The 20,605-nt window shown below is 38.0% G+C and overlaps 1 protein-coding gene and 1 long non-coding RNA gene across 8 annotated transcripts in view; one reads left to right on the top strand and one right to left on the bottom strand.

Moving 5' to 3' along the window:
• Nucleotides 1-20,605, top strand: part of plch1 (phospholipase C, eta 1) — a 60,787-nt gene that overhangs the window by 15,283 nt on the left and 24,899 nt on the right. For all 7 annotated transcript variants that reach the window (XM_077565347.1, XM_077565348.1, XM_077565343.1 and 4 more), the window contains 7 exons: nt 8,765-8,911; nt 10,767-11,010; nt 11,985-12,114; nt 14,115-14,285; nt 15,261-15,354; nt 17,643-17,846; nt 18,883-19,003. In XM_077565347.1, coding sequence (XP_077421473.1) covers nt 8,765-8,911; nt 10,767-11,010; nt 11,985-12,114; nt 14,115-14,285; nt 15,261-15,354; nt 17,643-17,846; nt 18,883-19,003 — 1,111 coding nt within the window. The remainder of the gene's footprint in view (nt 1-8,764; nt 8,912-10,766; nt 11,011-11,984; nt 12,115-14,114; nt 14,286-15,260; nt 15,355-17,642; nt 17,847-18,882; nt 19,004-20,605) is intronic.
• On the bottom strand, nt 285-4,291 carry LOC144052462 (uncharacterized). Its single transcript, XR_013294219.1, has 3 exons — nt 4,151-4,291; nt 3,093-3,121; nt 285-1,131 (listed from the first exon to the last, which is right to left on the bottom strand). It is a non-coding gene; the product is annotated as an uncharacterized LOC144052462 (long non-coding RNA).

The following is a 20,605-nucleotide window of genomic DNA, read 5'->3' as shown; positions in this document are numbered from 1 at the left end:
TTAAATTAAAAGAAATCTGTAAAAATAATATACAAATGCAAAATTTATAATATAGAACAAAAATGAACTAAATAAAATAGGAATAAAAAATAAGATTAAGATAGACAAATTGAAAAAATACATATATATGTATATAAAAATAACAAATAAAACAAAATAAAATAGAAAAAAACTATACAATGAAATAAACTACATAGAGTGAATAAAATATAAGTCAGACAGAATTTTTTAAAATGTAAATAAGCAAAATAAGAAAACAATAGAAGTAAAATCAGACAAAACAACCCTAACTCTAACTTACAAGTAATAAAATGAATAAATTACAATAAGATCTAATACATATAAATAGTCATTCATTTTTCACACAGCACACAAAAATGTTTTTTTTTTTCCAACCATTACTCACCCCAAAATTGTGTTGTTTTTGTGGGTTATTTATTTATCCCAATTTGGGCTGTTTTTGACCCAACTGTTTTTGTATGCAGCAACAACAGGGATAACTGAAAAATGTCTATTTTTCCCTATTTTTATGTACAATATTTTTCAGATGTCTTAGCACAATCAACACTAGCCCTCCAATTAAGATCTGCAAATAATAAGTGACTAGCAACAACAGTCTTATAGTTATTTAACTGTAATTTGTGATCTAGTGTTGTGGATTTGAAAGTGCATGTTTAGGATATTTGGTTAGCTTTGTGTACCTAATAAAGTGAATAAAAGGCAAACATGGGCCAAGAAGCTAAAGCTAAAAGCAACTCTTCATTTCTTAGGCATCAGGGATTTTTCAAACAATTTCAAACATTGCAATTTTATAATTTGTCTTTTGCATTGGATTGCATCACACTGTCCAAGTGATTAATACGAGCACTAGGCTGCACTGCCACTCGCTGTTTTTTTTTTCTTTCTTAAATCTGCTCTCTACTGTAGTTAGCTGTTGTCTAATGACTTATGCTGTGTGTGTGTGTGTGTTTGTGGACAAACATGTTGCATATTGATCATGTATTTGGCATGCTGCTTCCGCCGCTGCCGCCGCTATTTAAAGCAGCAAAGAAAGAAGCAGAAGCTCATGTTTATGCATTGGCAGTATCCTTGCGACGACTGCGCGGCTCTCACTTCCCGCCGTCTTTGATCCTGTGTGAGGTGAAGGGACGCTCATTACTTGTGCTGTCTGATTTGTCGTGGATACTAACATCTGTCACGGACACATATTTAAGGTGTCTGTCTGTCTGTCAAAGAAAGTGGATGAGCGGCTCGATTAAAACAAAGTAGCAAAACTTGGAGGCCAAACTTTGACGCAGGGCTTCCATTCCAATTTGGTTGTGGGAGGCTTTATGTCACGTTATGAAAAATGTGCAGTGGAATTGTCATCACGTGAGATTTCATCTTTGTGAGAAGTGTTTTACTTCAACAAGTGTTTTTTTTTTTTTTTTTTTTTTTTCTGAGGCTGGAGTGTAAAATGACACCGGCATTGTGACGTCAGTGTGTGTTGTACCAAACAACTTCTACGACTAACGTTCCTGTTAGCATACAGTTGTCCGTATTATTATATAGCATACTGTTACATCCTGTTAGCATTGTTGTCTGCGCATTACTGGACATAATATTTTGACAATACAAATTGAGCTTCACCTCATATAGCTGCCTTTGTTCCTTGACCTGCCGGTTTCGTTGTATGGCTAGTATGAACATTTTAAGACTAGTGGTGACCGGAATAGTTGAACCTAGCAATGCTAACTGCTAGTGTCATCCACTAGCTTATTTTTGTACTCTTGTACCTGCACAGACATTTGAAGACTGTGTCATCATGTTGGCCGGACATTTTTGTTTTGCTACAGTTTGAAACATGGACTAGCTATTTGATATTTGACTATAGCTAGTTGACTTTGATTGTTGATGTGGATTAGTGAAGACAACTCGTGATTCTGGTTAACTATCGTAGTTATTAAGCAGATGTTTCATTGTCCTCTCCCCTTACATTAATTTCTGAACTCAAACAACAACTCATGCTTTGTGTTTCCCACAGATTTGAAATCTTTTTTTGGGGGTGGGGGGAGTGGGTTGTTGGGGGGGAGGGGGGATCTCAGTCCTATTACTTGCGTCTCCTCTAACCTAAGTGAGTGACAGCGAACTAATGTTACATGAGGTATATCTGGTTGCAACACTTTTTTTTTTTTTTTCGTAATCTATATATTTTTATTAAATTTTCTTGAAAACTTCTTGGGTGGTGGCCAGTTTACTTGGGTGGCCCACCCAAGTATTAACATGATGTGGGGAAACACTGAACAACCTCTGATGTTTCGAACTCTCTGAGTGAAGCAGTTCGATCTGAGAGTATCCACGATGAGGGAACAGGGATTTTGAGGGTGGCGAGCTCTCATGTTCATGGTCTTGTTTTTTGTAAAATTAATAAAAAAAAAAATAATAATTTAATAAAAAAAAAATATATATTTTTTTTTACTTGTCCGACTTAGAGGGGAAAAATAGCAAGATAACCCATAACCACCCCCCCCCCCCAAAAAAAAAACCGCGATGGTGGGGTATATCTGATCTGTCCATTTACGCTGCACTCGCATTAGCACATATCTGATATGCATCCAATTTCTCAATATTTGGAAAAGGACTCTCATCTGAAGTTATCCAATTCCATTAATGTTGCCATGATGCATTTCCCATTTTTGCTGCTTGAGAGCAAAAAAAACAACAAAAAACTGAATTGTGCTACTTGAAACGTGCAGCTCAAGTGTTGAAAGGAAAAAAAAAACAAGGAAGAGATTTAATCCCTTGATGCTTGTTGAACTGAGGTCTGGTGAGATAGGCTTCAAAAGCTATCTCACCCCTAAAAACTTGCGGTCGGTTTGCAAGTTGTTTCAAATTGAAAAAGGCATGAAAAGTGTCCGTTGTGATCGAACTGATGATAAGCGTGTGTGCTAATGTGCCCTGAGTGAGTGGGTGTTCAGTGTGCCCTGACTTGATCTTTGTAGTGCGCATCAGAGAGAGGACAAGCTTTGTTCAATCACGTCACTGCTGTCTGCTGTCCTATTAAAATATGTTTGAATTTGCCACTTCAAAGCTTTTAAGTGTTATTTACTCACAGAGCCCCGCAGCTTACATGTGCGTCTCCCTGAAATAAATAGGAAGCAGGAAAAAGGTTAAAGATGCCATTTTTTTCCTATCAAGCGAAAAACTATTTTGTCATATTTTATCCAATCTGAAATATTCTCAGGGAGGTTGCAGCCTTAAATATGACAAATAGAAAATTGATTTTCCCTGACACAATATTGCAAAGTGGAATGTGACTTCACCTTGACACATTTTAGCCTGATTGTGGCTGCACAAATCATTTGGTTGAGGGCACATCAAATTATTAAGCTAACCTGATGAGGACCAAAATGGCCGCCACCCAGGAGTTGGCAAAAAGTGAACAATACTTCAACAAAGAGGCTTCAAGATTTTTATTGTCACTGCAGTTTATATTTCTTGTCCTGCTCTCCAGCTAAAAATAAACATAGATTTTTTAGATTGGTGCCATCCTTCTTAAAAATAGATTTTTACATTGGTGCCATCCTTCTTAAAAATCTGTATTTTTATTTATTTATTTATGGTATGTATTTAATTATGTGGGTCTGTTTTTACTGCCAAAAACAGTTGATCTTTCCGGACTTGGGCTCTTTCAGAAAATATCCCAAAAATAGTACCACATGCAATAGTGAAGGTGTTGGATAATCAACATTTTTATTGGCTTAAAATGTTGACGAAAGACGACTGTTAATGGGGTAAAAATCTCATTCCCATCATCATGGCCAACTAGTGGCCTGAATTAGAGGATCCGAAAATTGGTCATTTTTACCTATATCCATATTTGGAGCCCTACTGTACCCCCACCAAAAGCCTGAGTGCCTTTAAACTCTCTAAATACACAGTAGAGTTCCCAAATATGATAATAAATCAGTTGAAACCCTAACAACACAAAGATATGGACCACCAAGATGTCAACAAAATGTATTACGCTCTTACATAAATGAATAAATAAATAATAAACCACTTTAAAAGGGTTAGTATGTACGTATCTTTAAACATAGTAGACCTGTGCTATATTCTTGTAGACAGGGGTAGAATACATAGATACATAAATTTACATGTCTGTACTTACCTTAAAACTAAAAACGAGGGCCTCCAAATATGGTCCAAAAATGTAGCGTGCAATTCAGTTTAGTGAGCATGGCGCCCAAACTTTAAAGGACCATATCTCAAAAACTGTTTGATCTACGAGGCTCAAACTTCTGCTTCTTCCTTTTGACATCATATAGGGATGCACTAATGGAATAGAAATCAGGCAAATTGAAGAGGGATTTCTGTGAATTGACACAGAATGACCCTTATAAAATCTGCCTAGCAACCAAGACACATTTTTGGTATGACATTGTTGTCAGAAAATGTGACAATCACCATAAATCCATAAATAGGTTGGAATTACTTCTGAAATTCAGAATGACTACTTGTCAAAGCACATTTTGTCACTGGCATATAAGAGTCTATTGTCATCGACAATTAGCCCTACAAATTCTGCCTGGCAACAAGTGACCAAGAAAACAAATCTGAACAATTCTATGATTGTCTATTTTGCTTTTCTTTTTTTTTTTGCTAGATAGCTGAAATATTTAAAATACAACCTATTGTGATATAGGAAAGTGTTACGCACGACTGTCCTGGTTTCTTAGTTGATACTATTTAACTCCAGGCCTGTAGGTGGTGGGACAGCAAATAAAATAAAAAACGATTTGAAGGAGAAGAACTCTTCGTTCGGTGAATCAGCATTTCCATAATGATGAATACAAAAAATAGTTTTTTATTTTATTTAGAATTTGTGAGTAACCAGAGTCCAAATCATCAAATCTACTTTTAATGCCTCTGATTTAAAACGTGGTAGAAGATGTCCAATGTCATACATAACATAACACATCAAGGCAAGATGGCAAACTGCCTGCACATGTACGCCTTCTATTTAAAGACCGCTGCATTGTGCTAGATAGGATAATAATAAATAAATCAATGCGTACTAGCACATTCTCTTTTAGCTATTTTCCCCTACTCCATTTTTTCTCAGGAAAAAAAAAACTAAACACACTCAGGGAAGCGCTTGTGCGCTTTTCCCGCCCCTGGGCCACATTTATGATGTTACGTAGTTGAACGTCTTGCTAGAAGCTTGTCGCGCCAGACTCATGCAGTTTGTAGCCCGGAACCAACCGAGATACGACACCCAGAAGAATACCCTCTTTCTCTCTCTCTCTCTCTCTTTCTCTCTCTGGAACTAGGACTGTAGATTGTAGATAAATAGCACAACATTCCCACATTGGCCACAGTTAAAAAGCATCCGTTAATGAAGCTATGGGGCTTCAGAAGATTGGATGAGATAAATAATGCACATTCCGCCATGTCTCTCATAATTCTTGTCTTCAGCCTCCTATTATTTTTGCAAGCATTGATGGTTTCTGATTGAGCCCTACTGGCATGGATTTTTTTAGGCTGATGCACATTCCGATTTTTGGCAGAATAATATTCCGATAATCGATGAATCGGCTGATTAATAAGAAAAATATTATTTAAAAAAAAATCCACACATAATGCTTACATCAATGAAGATATGAGTTACAGGAATTCGTTGTCCTTTAGTATTTAACCTTACAACAGAGAGAAAAATCAGCAAAAATCGCGGCAGATCATTTTTATTTGGGGGGGGGGGGGTGAATATCTTTGTCTATGAGTGACATATGATACCAGATATTGTACATAAGTGAAGTAAGCATCCATGATGCTAAACATGAGCTTGAAGTATGGTGGCCAAAAAGGGTTATATACAGTGTATATATATAAAAAATAAAAATAAAAAAAAAAGGCTATGAAGGATGCTTATAGTGCAAATATTTGACTCGCCACCAAGTTTGTTTTCTAATAAATCATAAATGAATGACCTCATCCATCCTCCAAAGTGGTTGGTGGCCCACCACATTGTTTCCACCTGAGGTCAGGTCCATTTAAACCACCTAGGAGTCATATTTATTCATGAGGAGAACAAGGACACATCCCAATTACATAATAGAGACCGGATGGTTCTTGATGGGCTGACCACTCCAAACTCCCACAGCATCCATAAGAGCTGGAATGTTGTCAAGATGGTGAAGTATCCCTGTATGCTGTCAGTCTCCAATCTCCCCACTGCACCATGCTATTTGGTATTCACAAATTTGCTGATTTATATATATATAATTCCGTTACTGGCTGAAAATGTTGTCTTTTACACACTTTTACTTTAGCTTGCTGTTCTGTTTAATTGATAGATAGTTTTGTGTGAGCATCTGCAATGTCCAGTTTTATTGGTGGTCCTTGAATGCACACTTAAAAGTGAAACTGAAACTCCAAATTAGCTTGTTATTTAGGCTAGTATGCTAGCTAATACCATAGCCATATATAGAGAAAGTTTGGCTAACTCTGTTTCGGCAGGGTAACAAGAAGGCGTCCGTATGTCATGTGATCAGCGCTCTGATTGGTCACGGTGTGATTGGTCAACTTTTGGTCACATGACATATGGACGGCATCTTGTTAACCCTGCTGAAACAGAGTTGGCCAAACTCTCATAATATACGTCTCTGGCTAATACTAACCACTTGTGGTGGTCGTCTGACTAATTTTACTATTGAATACTTTGTATGTAAATTGGGTTCATGTGTATTTACTTGACGCAATGCTTTATCATCCTGTCCTTTTTTAACGCGTTTTACTGCCACCTTGTGGTATTTATGTCCAACTACAAACCCCTTTTATGTGGCATCAGTTTGTTTAAAATGTGAATGTGGCTGTTCTTAGATTTATTTGTTTGGTGCAATCAGTCCTAAAAAAAAATGGGAAAGGATGGATGTTTGGTCCATTAGAGCCTTGAACTTTTTGCCATCCTGTTGAGAATTAGTAGTAGTACGAGTTGCGGTGCACTGTGTATGGTAATGATTTTATGTTGTGTAAGGTACTGTTCTATATGGAAATATGTGTCGTGATGGGAGTATCCTGTCCTGGAAGAATATTGAGAGCAGTTTCTTTGTGTAGCTTTTCTTAAGGGCATGCAAGTCGCTCCTTATAAAATATACATCTGGTTGCATGTATACCGGTATGCGTGTTTGTCTGGGTGTGTGCTCAACGGATGCCAAGGAATGAGGGCAGGATCTTTGTTGTTTTAGCAGTAGATGCCAAGTTGCTTATATTATTGTAAAGTTGGCAGAGTAGTGTTTGCTTCAGTGTTAGCACCATTATCTAAATTAATACAACTATATCATGCTGGAATAAAAAATTTCCCATAGCTCCCAGGATTGACATATCAGACAGTTATGGACACCTATTGTATGAGGTTCAATAGCAATCTCTCTACAGCATTTAGTGCATTTGGATAATGTGTTCCTTTGTAGAGTGGTCATCCCTGTAATAGAAAAGAGAATTCAATGCCACCTCATCAGGAACAAAATGGGTAGTGACTATAATGAGCACGGTTTGTAGAGACTATGAGCTTAGGACTCAGAACCCGGTTGCTAACCAAAACAGCAGCACCTACTGAAACTTTCTCAGATTAAATAGATTGGGGAGGATGACTGTGTTAACCTGCATAGTGTTAAAGCTTATATTACGTTATGTGGAGATGGTCTAATGAATCGACTCTGACATGTGATTGCTTTTGATATTGTGGCCATTTTAACCATCTTTCTCCATCACTCAATTTTTATCCGACATAAATTGCAAAATGCCGAACATTGTTTAATATCATTCCTAAAATAAGGATCGCGGCTCTACTATTCATGCGTTCCCTAGAGTTTCCTACTGTAAATGACATTTGCCCAAATTTCAACATCATTTCTTATTTTTTTATTTTTTTATTTTAAAAACTAAAAAGTATAGGGAGTTCCCAGTGTCAGCATCATTTTTTATAAAGTGGAAATTTAAATAAATCCATAAATGAAAAGTTCCCTGTATTTCACTGAGCAACAAATGCATTTGAAATTGCGAATGTAGCTAATTTTTGGGTTTACGTCGGGGTTCGTAAAATGTTTCAAAAGATCTTCGCAGACAGTGAAAAATTGTCTGAATCTGTTTGATATGTCTTTGCGACAAGTTAAACCTGTCTGTGAACAGCTTACAAATCCTGATGAAAACCCTCAATTCGCTATGTTCGCCAGCTCTATCTGCCTTTGATTCATAAAAAGGCTGAATTTGTCAAAATTTCAAATATCAGCGCCGATAATTGGTTCAGCCCTAATACAGTGTGTATATATCTATATGTATTTATGTCTAGGTCATTCCTCTGTAGGTGCTACTGTTTTCGTTAGCAACAGTCATATTGGAGGAATGGCTTCCGCAGAACTGTGCGTTGGATACGCAGGTGTACCTAAAGAACGTTGGCTGCTTGCACTGTATTGAATGAAGCTGAGACGTTTGCTTCCTCCTGCCCGGCGAGGTTGAGACGTTCTTCCTGTGCATCAATGACTCTGTGTCTCCGCTCTATGAGCTGCTTTCAGGGCTCCCTCACAGCGGATAGATAGCCTTGTGTCCACACACAGCAGCATCTCTGTGTGCGCTTTACGCTCGGACCTTGCCCACGTCGAGTGAGACAAACGAAAAGACAAATAAAGAACACACACCTGCTTCTTTTGTGTCTTACAGTCACGCTCTACTGACCTTATTTTGTGTGTGTTTTTCATAAACATGTGCATGTGTGTTTCCTCTTCAGTGGAGCGATGCATGAGTGTGATGCAGTCCGGGACGCAGATGGTGAAGCTGAAGGCGGGATCCAAAGGGCTGGTGAGGCTCTTTTACCTGGATGAGCATCGCTCCTGCATCCGCTGGAAGCCATCACGCAAGAGCGAGAAGGCCAAGAGTACGTTTGCTCGCACGCTCGAACGAACGCACAAAATGAAGACACGGGCCACTTCATTAGGCACACCTGCATCGCCAATTTCTATGCCGATGTGTGCCGAATGTCGTCCTCCGATTTCACCTTAAATGGCTGGCAAGTTGTGTGAGCGTGTGTAAGTGATCTTTACCGCTGCTGCCACCGAGAGGATTATTCTATTTTCTCAGCATCAACCCACTGAGACGCCTATGGATGTGTACGTGTTTAAAAATGACACAGTTTCCCGCTGTCAGCATTCGATAAGCCTCTTAAATATGTTCACTAGCCGCAGTTGTGAAATACACACTCGTGCCCAGTCCTTTCCTTAAAATGTGTGTGTATGTGTGTGCGCGGGATGTTAAACGATGCGGCCATATTGTTAGTGTCAGGCGAGGCGGAATTTAGGAGATGAGATTATGCAGGGGGAGGGAAATGGATCATTCTACAATGGATGGTGACAAAAAACATTTTGGCTCAGAATCAAATCAAGTAGCTTTATAAGGGCTGCTTTATTGGGTGCATCCAATATGCCTCGATAGTAAAAATAAATAAATATATATATATATATATAAAGGCTTTACTGGATTTGAATTCAGTTTTTTCTTCTTCTTAATATTCAGACCAAGTGCATGGTTCAGTTGCACAGCCAACGATGATGTCATTTAATTACTTATGATACTGTAAGTCTTTCATTAATAAAGCATTTTAGAATGGATTTTACAATTGATTATTCCATTGAACACTCGGGTAATCAACACCATTCCCAAGAAGTACCTCTGAAACAGTGTAGTTCCACTGCAATTGTATTTAATACTCATTTTAAACCGTCGTGGAATCCTTACTCTAATTTAATCAACATAAAAACTTTTTTTTTTTTTTAATTAATGCAGCTATCTCTGGATTTCCGGGGCTTTGCAGCAGGGACACATGCACACACACGTGCACAGAGTCATCTGCTTCATGTTTTTAGTTTTTTAGTTATTTCTGGTTTTGCGCCAAGTATAAGTCGAGACGCACTAAATTTTGTTTTAAAATTAAATTTGATTAAATTAAAATAAATTGAATTAAACATGAACATTTTAACATTTATTCTAAAAATGTAAAATATATAATAATACAATTTAAAAATGAATTAAAATGATTAACTCATTCGCTGCCATTGACGGCTATAGACGTCAAAAATTCATTTGAACTATTTCTATTAGTTTAACATTTTTCCCCCACTTTTGTTAACAGGAGTATGAAAACCTAGAAATTTTTTATTGTATTAGAACAGATATAAAATTTGTGATTAATCGTGAGTTAACTAGTGAAGTCATGCGATTAATTATGATTTTAAAAAAATTATCGCCTGACGCCCCTAATTATTATTATTATTTTTTTTTTTAAAAAAAGAAGGAAAAAAAGATTATTAAAAATTAGGGGCAAATTTGTAATTGTAATTAATCGCATGACTTCACTAGTTAACTCACCATTAATCACAAATTTTATATCTGTTCTAAATGTAAAAAAAATAAATCTAGGTTTTCATACTCTTGTTAACAAAAATACGGAAAAAAATGTTAAACTAATAGAAATTGTCCAAATGAAATTTTTTAAGTCTATAGCTGAATGAAATTAAAATGAATGAATGAATGAAAATTTGTTTTAAAATGAAATGTTATCAAATTAAAAGAAACTGAATGAAACATTAACAATTATTATAAAAATGAGAGACAGAGACAGACACAGAGAGACAGACATCTGCCAACATTCAAAAATCCAATGTTTGTAACAAGAGGACTACCTGTAAGTCGTAGTAATCTTCTACTTTTCCATCCCTCTCCCTTCCCGCCGTCAGTAACCATCGACTCGCTGTACAAAGTGACGGAGGGCGGCCAGTCGGACATCTTCCATCGGCATCCTGAGGGCAGCTTGGACCCGGCGTGCTGCTTCACCGTCTACCATGGCAACCACATGGAGTCCCTGGACTTGGTTACGTCCAACTCGGACGAAGCTCGGACCTGGGTCACTGGCCTCAGCTACCTGATGGCCGGCATCAGTGACGAGGACTCTCTGGCCAAACGGCAGCGCACCCATGACCAATATCCTTTACACATGCAAAACATGGCTTATAGATATAGTGCCATCCATCCATCCGTTGTCTGTACCGCTGATTCTCGCCACTTTGAAAAGCTAAATTCAAAGTTTTGAGAATTGTTTCCTGTGAGCAGAATTAGATGCCTATAAAACGGAGTCAGATTTGACAGTTTTGTTCAACAGTTGTATTTTACAGGAGAAAAAAAAATCATTCAAGGATCAAAGAAAGGTCTTTGAATCTAAATAGTATTCTTTCTATTTGATGATTTTACATTAATTCCAAGATTTTACTCACGTAAGTATTACAAGCTTTGTGGAAAATTATTGAAGTATAAATAAAAAAAAATGCAAAATCGCAATTAATTACGTAAAATTGTGGTATTGATTAGATATATTTATATTTTTTTATTATTCGTCATATGTGTTTGAAGTTGCTAGAAATGTGATGACTGTCAGCCCAGCAACAGAGGTGAGATGGTCTGCTAAGCAGTTAACTCTTGATGTGTTGTGAGCAAAAAATAGCATCTATGAAATATTAGCATATTTACAGTTACTATGCAGGGAACCTGTTTGCAACTCACTGTAAGTGCTGCTAATTTGGTTAGCAATGGAGTTTAAATGGCCTCAGAAGTTAACATTTTAATGTCCGTTTGCAAACAGTAAAAAAAGTTAAAGTGACTGAGCAGGGAAATCATTTATATCATGTGTTAAATTTATCTGGAACTGTTTGTGCCTCGGTAGGTGCTGCTGTTTTGGTCAGCACTAGAATTCTAATGGGCTCAGCAGTTAGTTCTTGAATGCCTGTGCACTGCCTTTCCCCCTTCCTGAATAAAGTGTAATTGCACATCCACAAAAAAAAAAAAATTTGAAGCATTGCTCTACAAAATATTGAGTTTTTTCCATCGGCAGAACCAGGTACTTTGAAGCGCTATGTCAACCTCCTGTGCTTTCAACAAATATCCTTAACATATGTGGTGACGTGGATGAAGCAGACATTTGAGGAAGCTGATAAGAACGGCGACGGCCTGCTGAACATAGACGAGATCTACCAACTCCTCCACAAGCTCAATGTCAATCTCCCGCGCAGGAAGGTCAAGCAAATGTTCCAGGTGCGGGGGGGGGGGGGGGGGGGACATCCATCTTTGCATCGTTCATGTGATTTTATTGTTATTACTATTATTAATATTTACTTATATACTGTATGTCTGGCATAGACAGATGGACAAAGCTACATAATTTGAAGTAAATACAGTAAATAATTTTGGACCAATAAAGTTAAATTATATTATTTCCTGCAGCACATATTTTAGCAACTGTTTTAAAATTCATTATATACAGTAAAAGTTCTTATAATCTTTTTGAAGACCAAGTAGAATCCGCCTGTGTACCTAATGAAATGTCCTGGCTCTACACCATCAAAACAAATAATGACAGATGTAGAGCAGTTTACTCACATATTTCTTCATTTTTGGGCTTTTTTTTAAAATGCATGAGCAGTTATATGTTCTCGGATAAGATAAAAAAGTTTTAGGTGGGGGTGAAAAGGGTAAAAAGTAGCAGAAGAGCCTTAATTTTTAAAGGACAAGTCACACTGGGCTAATGTCAGAGCTCCACACGGGACATTAGTGATATTTCTGAAGAGGATCAGGCAGTGTTCAGTGCTGCGGTGCAATTCTAATGACCATCAATGTCTCACTTTATTAGGAACCTGAGCGGAACAGCTAACAGATCTTTGCTCTTTTAGTCATCCTTGTTTTTTTTCTGACAGCCTTCAATGATTTGTGACTTCGCCTTGGCCTGCTGATTTAAAAGCCTAGCTGAAAAAATGATGCCGTAAAAATAATTTATCGCCGGGTAATGAGAGGAACGAAGGCGGTTCCATTTATACCCTTGCCGAAATGATTTTTATTTCACGGAAACCAGATAAAGAGCCGCTTGTGTGCCCGCGCTTTTGCTATACTTGATGTGCTTTGTGTAACAAACAACCCTGCGGACCTATTTTCCGATAAAGCTCGGTAAATACAGCATGAAGAAAGCCAAAACATTTCTGTAGTGAGTTTGCATGTGGATCCTCACCCCGTGCACACGGCGAGCTCATTCAAGGTTGTCTTGTGATGGAGGGATTAGCCGCCATTATTAGATTGGGTGTCAGCGGGAATGGGTCCCTGTGAGATCCAGGTGATATGAGGCGGTGGTGGCGGCGAGCTGTCAGTGTGAGGTGGTGGACTGGAACGCGCAGCGAGGCGTGCTGTGCGTGTCCTCAGGCAACGCGTGTGACGATATGAAAGGAAAGCTTGGACTCAAATAGTCATTAAATACAGAAAAAGCACATTCTCTGTGGTGCAATGGTTGGAATGATGCATTTACTGTCAGCGTGGAATTTAGAGTCGCATAATTGATTTCTTATTGGTTTCCCAAAATGTTTTTTGGGGGGATGCTTATTGACATTGAGTAAAATTATGTAAGCTATTTTAATGATCCTCAGGCATACAAAGTGATTTTGTACTGAAAATTGCATGTTTTTTGGTGATTATATTCTCAAATGATGGCTTATTGCAAAAAATAATGACCTATTTGGGAAGCCTTAATCAAGGCCTTTGATTTGATATGTCATTCAACGTGGTTTGCTCCAAATACATTTTTGCCTTTGCAGCTGGTGGCTAATCACATACAAATTGTAGCTAAATGAAGATTTCTATTGATTTACATATTTGGCCTTGAAACTTTGACTTGTTAAAAACTCAAATCAATAGTTTTGAGTCAATTTCTGAGTTTATTAAATGATGGCATTTGGTGACCTTTTCGGGCGATGAAGATCCTGGTTATTATGATATTTCAGGAACATTCTCAAGGATTTTATTTGGTGTCTGGCTATGTGATTTGTTGCAAACAAAACAATATGCAGTCAATACAAAACACATGCCTGTATAGATCTCTAACCTCCTTGGTGGATTTTGAATGCACCTTGAGAGCTGTCAGAAGTGTGGCTTGCTCCCACTCAGTGAAATATAACTTCCTGCTGTCATCAATATGTCATGACTTGCAACATTTATGCAGCGACTGACTCGCTGACTGACGTGACTCTCTTTTTTTTTTTTCCTGTCCTCAGGAAGCAGATACGGACGATCAGCAGGGTACGCTTACGTACGACGAGTTCGCCGTCTTCTACAAGATGATGTCCACGCGGCGGGACCTCTTCCTGCTCATGATGGCCTACAGCGACAGGAAGGACCACCTGACGGCCGACGATCTGGCCAACATGTTGCGCTGCGAGCAGAAGGTAAGAGCATTGATGCTTGTTTTGTAAGCCAGTCTATGGTGTTTTTGTGATGTGTCTTAGCATTAAGCTATCCAAAAGGTTGGTAACTTGATTGCTTTGTACAAACCTCAACTGGGGCTGGCAATAAATAGCTTGAAGAAAGTTCATGGGATGTTTTTTTTTTTTTTTTAATCTGCTGCTTTTTGTGGAGTTTGCTGCCACCATCTAGTGCTAGCACCTCCAATTTTTGCTCACAAGACAAAGAGTAGGCCAAATGACAGCTCTTATATCAACAAGTAAGCAAGGTCATTAAACCTGAGACTTTTCTGTTCATGGATACTGTTGTAAAAATAACGCACACACAGATATTAAAAAGTTAAATGCAGAGCCTTGTTGAACTCTGTCGCTAACCAAAACAGCAGCACTTAATGAGGCACGCAAACAGTCATTGATGAGTTTAATTGCTACTGCATGTTGTAAACGAGTTTCAAGTTTGGTAACTGATTGTGATTACTTCAGTGCTGAGCCCGTATGAACTCTGTTGCTAACAAAAACAGCAGCACCTACCAAGGCATGTAAACCGTCTCACATGGATGTTCTAAACAAGCTCCCAGCACAGTAACAGTAATTATGTCAGTTCTCAGACACAATCGTTCACATGCAGATATTAGAGAGTTGAGCCCAGTTGAAGAGTGTTGCCAACCAAAACAGCAGCACTGCTCTGATGAAATACTGCAGAGTCCCACTGGATGTTTACAACAAGTTTCTTGCGCAATAAAGGTCATCTTACATGTGGATGGTGATTTGCTTATCACTTGTTTGACACCGCTGCATTAATGATTATGTTACATGACTCCACTTTCACTGAACTAAATTTTAATAAACTAATACCATACTGAGAAACTAGTATTGATCCTTTGGCATACAGAGTGGTTTTGTGCTGAAAAGGGCATATTTCATCCCCGTAATAAGACCACCTTTGTTTTGTCCCCACAGATGGTCAATGTGACTCCGGAGTACGTGGCAGAAATCATTGACAAGTTTGAAGTGTCTGATGAGAACAAACAAAAAGGTGTCATGGGGATTGAAGGTGAGCCTTGCCATACTGGGTTATAGTATTATATTTGTGTATTCATAAATATGAATATATAAATAATATCCATCCATCCATTTTCTTTACCGCTTGTCCTCACAAGGGTCGCGGGGGTTGCTGGAGCCTATCCCAGCTGGCTTCGGGCAGTAGGCGGGGTACACCCTGAACTGGTTGCCAGTCAATTGCAGGGCACTATATACTATATAAATAATAATATTATAATATTATATAAACTTTTCACTCACTTGCGTCATATCAATTTGCATATAGTTGATTTATTGACTGACATTACACTGAATGTAGTTGTTAGAGGGAATCTTGCGTATGTTTAAAAAAATAAATAAATTCAACGAGCTGGCTGATCCTATGTTTGTCGCATAGCGTAGCGCAATCAAACGCCTTTCTACCACGTTGGCGTTCTGTCATGTCATAAGGCCGTCGTGCTAAGATGTTCAAAAATGAGTTCTTTAGCAAGCACTCACTCCCCCTCAGTGTCATGGCGAGTGCCATCTGAAGACTCGACTTAAGGCAGGCGACAGAGCGAAGAGGCGTGAGTAAATTGGGAAGTCAGAGCGCGGCGGCGAACGCCAGGCGACGCGAGGAGGTGTAGGAGCGAGACTAATGTCATTGTTGCCGTCGTGGGAGGAGGCATGATGAGTCTGACTGATCACGCCATGACGCTGGCCTAAGGGCCCGCAACATGCTCAGAAATAACCTTTTCTCACATAGACGGCTAATATTTTCAAAGAATTTGATAGAAGCGTGACAAGATGGATGTCCACTCGCATAACTGCGTTTCCACAGCAAGACTCTTTTCCCCCAACGCTTGCAAAGGCTCGCAGTTGGATGTCCACATTAGAACGGGATGATTCTTGCTATTCCTGTCTCATTCCATCCTCCTCCCTCTCTGGATAAATGGAAGCTTTCTTCCCAGCCTTGTGAGTCCTCTCATTCGTTACCGTTAAAAACCTGCCCCTCAATTATGTGTTTTTTGCTGGACGATCAACCTGCTGATGAAGAGATCATGTCACTGCTGCACTACATTGCATTTATAGAGACATGGCTGACCCCAATCGCCAGCCCTTGAACTGGTTCAGATAGAGTGAGATTTTTTTTTTTTGTGGTACATCACCTACCATAGCTGCCAATATATATATATATATATATATATATATATATATATATATATATATATATATATATATATATATATATATATATATATATATATATTTATATATATATATTTTATATATATTTATATTTATATATATATATATATTTATATTTATATATATATATATATATATATTTATATATATATATATATAGAATTTCACAAATTTCTGTATTTAAATTTTCTTTTTTTAAAAAAGATTAGTATTACTTTATTCCAGTTTTAATATTGAGAAAGAAAAATATGTTGGTGGGATATTGCAAGAAAAATAATTTAAAAAAAATGTATTGCAAAAGAAAGTTTTGATATGACCAAATTGTAATGTTGTAGATTGGGGGGAAAAAAGGTCAGAATTTGAAATTTGACATTTCTGTGGAGTATTGTGAAGAAATAAATTGTTTTTAAATTATGGGGGGAAAAAATAATATAATATTTTCTGAGAATAAAAAAATTATATTATAGTTTTTTTTTTAAATACAAGACTACATTTTTTATATGTGGACATTGTTTTTATAAAAAACAAAACAAAACTCATACTACTATAAAAATACAATTTATATGCGATGTTAAGATAATTTTTTTTTAATGAAAAATATTTTTTTTATAAGCCATGATTCAATCTGCTGAGAGAAAAAATAATCCAAGTAATATTACAAAAATAAACTCCTAATCTTGTCAAAATAAGGTAGTTTTTAAATTATCCAGAACAGATATATTATCAACATTTAAGTTTTACTTTTACAACCTAGTTTGGACGTTACAAAAATAACTAAATTAAAGCAAAGTTCTAATAAAACATTTGAAACCTTTAAATTCAAATATTAGGAGGATGTTCTAATATTTTCATTTTTTTACAAAAATGAAAAGGTGAAAATGTTTTAATATTCTAAGGGAAACTCAACATTAATTGTAATATGAGAAAAGAAGACGAGAAGCGTCATAGAACCACTTTCATTCAAATTTCAAAGTCATTTCCTCTTTCAGCACAGTAAGGACGTTGCTCAAATGGCGCAACGTGAATTGGATTGAATTCACTGAATTGAAGCGTGGACGTTGATTCACATTCCACTACTTTATCAACAACTATTTGTTGTTTTTCTCCTTCCAGGTTTTACGAGTTTCATGCGCAGTCCGACGTGCGACATTTTCAACCCGCTGCACAACGACGTGAACCAGGACATGGATCAGCCTCTGTGCAACTACTTCATCGCCTCCTCTCACAACACGTATCTCACCGGAGACCAGCTGCTGTCGCACTCCAAGACCGACATGTACGCTTGGGTTCTTCAGTCCGGCTGTCGCTGCGTGGAAGGTCAGTGGACGACGTGGGCTAGTAATTTCACAGATACGGTTTCATCAGAACCTTATGATATTAATTGATGAAAGTTATCAGCATGGATGTGTCAGAAGAAACAGTTTTGTATGGGCTGCATTATGTGCACCACAGTCCTTGTGAATAAATCAATATATTGATACATTTTGGGTTGGACTAGTCAGTGTGACAGCAGATTCCGTGCTAGAAGACCTTGCATATTGCATTCCATGTCTATTTTGTACAATAAAGCTTTCACTTTAAAAGTGAAAGTCAACCTTAAACACTTATGTGACCTCACTAGTCTAAACATGACATTCTGATTAATATTAGATTTTTGGAATATTCTTATATATATATTTTCTTTGATCCTTCCTCGGGTCTCCTGACAACCTCACGACTCTAGCTGGATTCTGAAGTATTCGGTTTAAGTGAACGGTATGGGAATTTTAATAGGTTTTAGGTGAACTAATGAGCACACACTCACACGCACGCACATAAGCACACACACACGCACGAAAAATAAAAGATTTTTGGAATATGAGTTATGAAGCAAGATCCACCCATTTTATCCATCTCAGCAGGCGACCATTTTGCCACTTGCTGTCGACTGAAGATGACATCGATGTTGCTCAGGGCTCAGGCAACAACCAATCAGAGCTCACCTGTTTTCTGAAGCTGCGCTGCGATTGGTTGTTACCTGAGACCTGAGCAACATTGATGTCATCTTGAGTCGGCAGCAAAATGGCCGCCCCTGAGATGGATTTTGCTACTTAACTCATATTCCACTAACACAATCCTAACCGGAATACCATATTTAGACTAGCCAGGCTGCATAGAACATATTATTGTCAAACGCTTCCCCTTTAAATCACGATCATTTACAAAATCCAAAGTCAAGTCCGTCCAAAAGTTGCGATGGTGCGTCATCAAGCCCAAGCATCACTTCACCTCCATTATGAGCAATGACAAGAGGCCCTCTCTTCACAACGAGAATGATACACGAGGTGTGTTTTTTACTTCCCTCTCTCTGCAGTGGACTGTTGGGACGGTCCAGATGGCGAGCCGATGGTCCAGCACGGTTACACGCTGACTTCCAAGATCACCTTCAAGTCCGTCATCGAGACCATCAACAAATACGCCTTCATCAATAACCAGTGAGCCACAGCCAATGACATTTAATTATTTCCCCCCCCGAGGCAAACAACAATGACATTCTGTAAACACTACAATTCTATATGTGGTTAATTACGTTATTGAACGCACACAGTCAGTCCAATTTGGTGATTTTATGAAACAATGCAAAAAGCTGAAGAAAAGCTTCCATAAGGAACACGATGCACCAATCAGCCGTCATCAATTTGAAAGCTGTTTTATGTTCTGTCAACATTGGCTTCCTAAAACAACACGGGGATTTTTGGCCATCATTCGCATCTAAAGTGAACCATCTGCTCGCCAGTGTTTCCGCAGAGTCCAACGTCACCTCAACAAAGTGATGCGGACTCTTTCCTCTACCATGTGAAGCCAGTGGCTCCCGTTATAAAGCTATTTATTTCCTTTAAAGCCGGTGGCAGCACGGCAGCCGATTCAAGCGGTGTAATTAAGTCTGAAGTGGAGTTTCAATTTGGCAGCAGCTTGTTGGAGCAAAAATAGAATTGCATTGAGTTTGTGCGCCTGTTTAGCTGTTATTTAGTTTAACTGTCAGCTTGTTCCGTGTGCCCGGGGGTATTGCATTGCGTGTCTTATTAATTGGTCTAAGTGTTTCTTTTGCTTGTAGCGCATGATACATGAAGCTAATGGTCTTCTGGAAGCATGGAAGAGGTGGTCAAATGGCTCGTGCACTTTAGCTTTCTACCTCTTTAAACAGTGGGTATAGTGACTGCAGCGCATTTCTAGAGGGTAGTTATTAATGTGTGGGCGTGTCTGCTGTGTCGTGAGCAGAATACCGCCAAATTAAAGGGCTTTCCAAATTAGTTGGTGCACACTGAATTTGGTGAATAATCTCAGTTTTGGATGTTCCATTAATCTGCCAAACCTCATTATTCCCCATTTATTTACACATACTCCTTGCATATGTCGGTTATTTCCTCATATTTTACCTTTTGTACCTTCATTTAGTTATTACATTTAAGGTACTATTGAATCTTGTGTCCATCTTGTATGTACAGAAATAGAAAATACTGTATTTTGGTCAATCAAACTCAAAATGTTTTATGATTTTAAAGGGGCTTTTCTGCATTTTCCTTGAAGTGGAAGTCAACCTTAAACATTTTTTGACAATAATATGTTATATGTGACCTCACTAGTCTAAACATGACTTTCTGATTAATATTACATTTGTGGAATAGGAGTTATGTAGCAAAATCCAGCCACTTTTATCCATCTCAGGTAACAACCAATCACAGCTCAGCTTCAGAAAACAGGTGAGCTCTGATTGGTTGTTGCCTGAGCCCTGAGCAACGTTGATGTCATCTTCAGTCGACAAGAAGTGTCAAAATGGCCGCCCCCTGAGATGGATGAGAAGGGCTGGATTTTGCTGCTTAACTCATATTCTACTCAAGCAATTTTAACCAGAATACTGTATTTTAATTGGGGCTGTATAGAACATATTATTGTTAAAAAAAAAGTTTTAGGATTGACTTCCCCTTTAAAAAAAAAAAAAAAAAAACTCTTTGACTGCCAAAAACGTTAAATGACGTTTAGTAAAAACCTACGGAGGGCCGCCAAGGAGGTTAAAAGACGTTCTCCAATTTTTTTTT

Source organism: Vanacampus margaritifer, chromosome 5 (genome assembly GCF_051991255.1).
Source record: "Vanacampus margaritifer isolate UIUO_Vmar chromosome 5, RoL_Vmar_1.0, whole genome shotgun sequence".
NCBI lineage: Eukaryota > Metazoa > Chordata > Actinopteri > Syngnathiformes > Syngnathidae > Vanacampus > Vanacampus margaritifer.
This window is presented reverse-complemented; position numbering and strand designations above follow the sequence as displayed.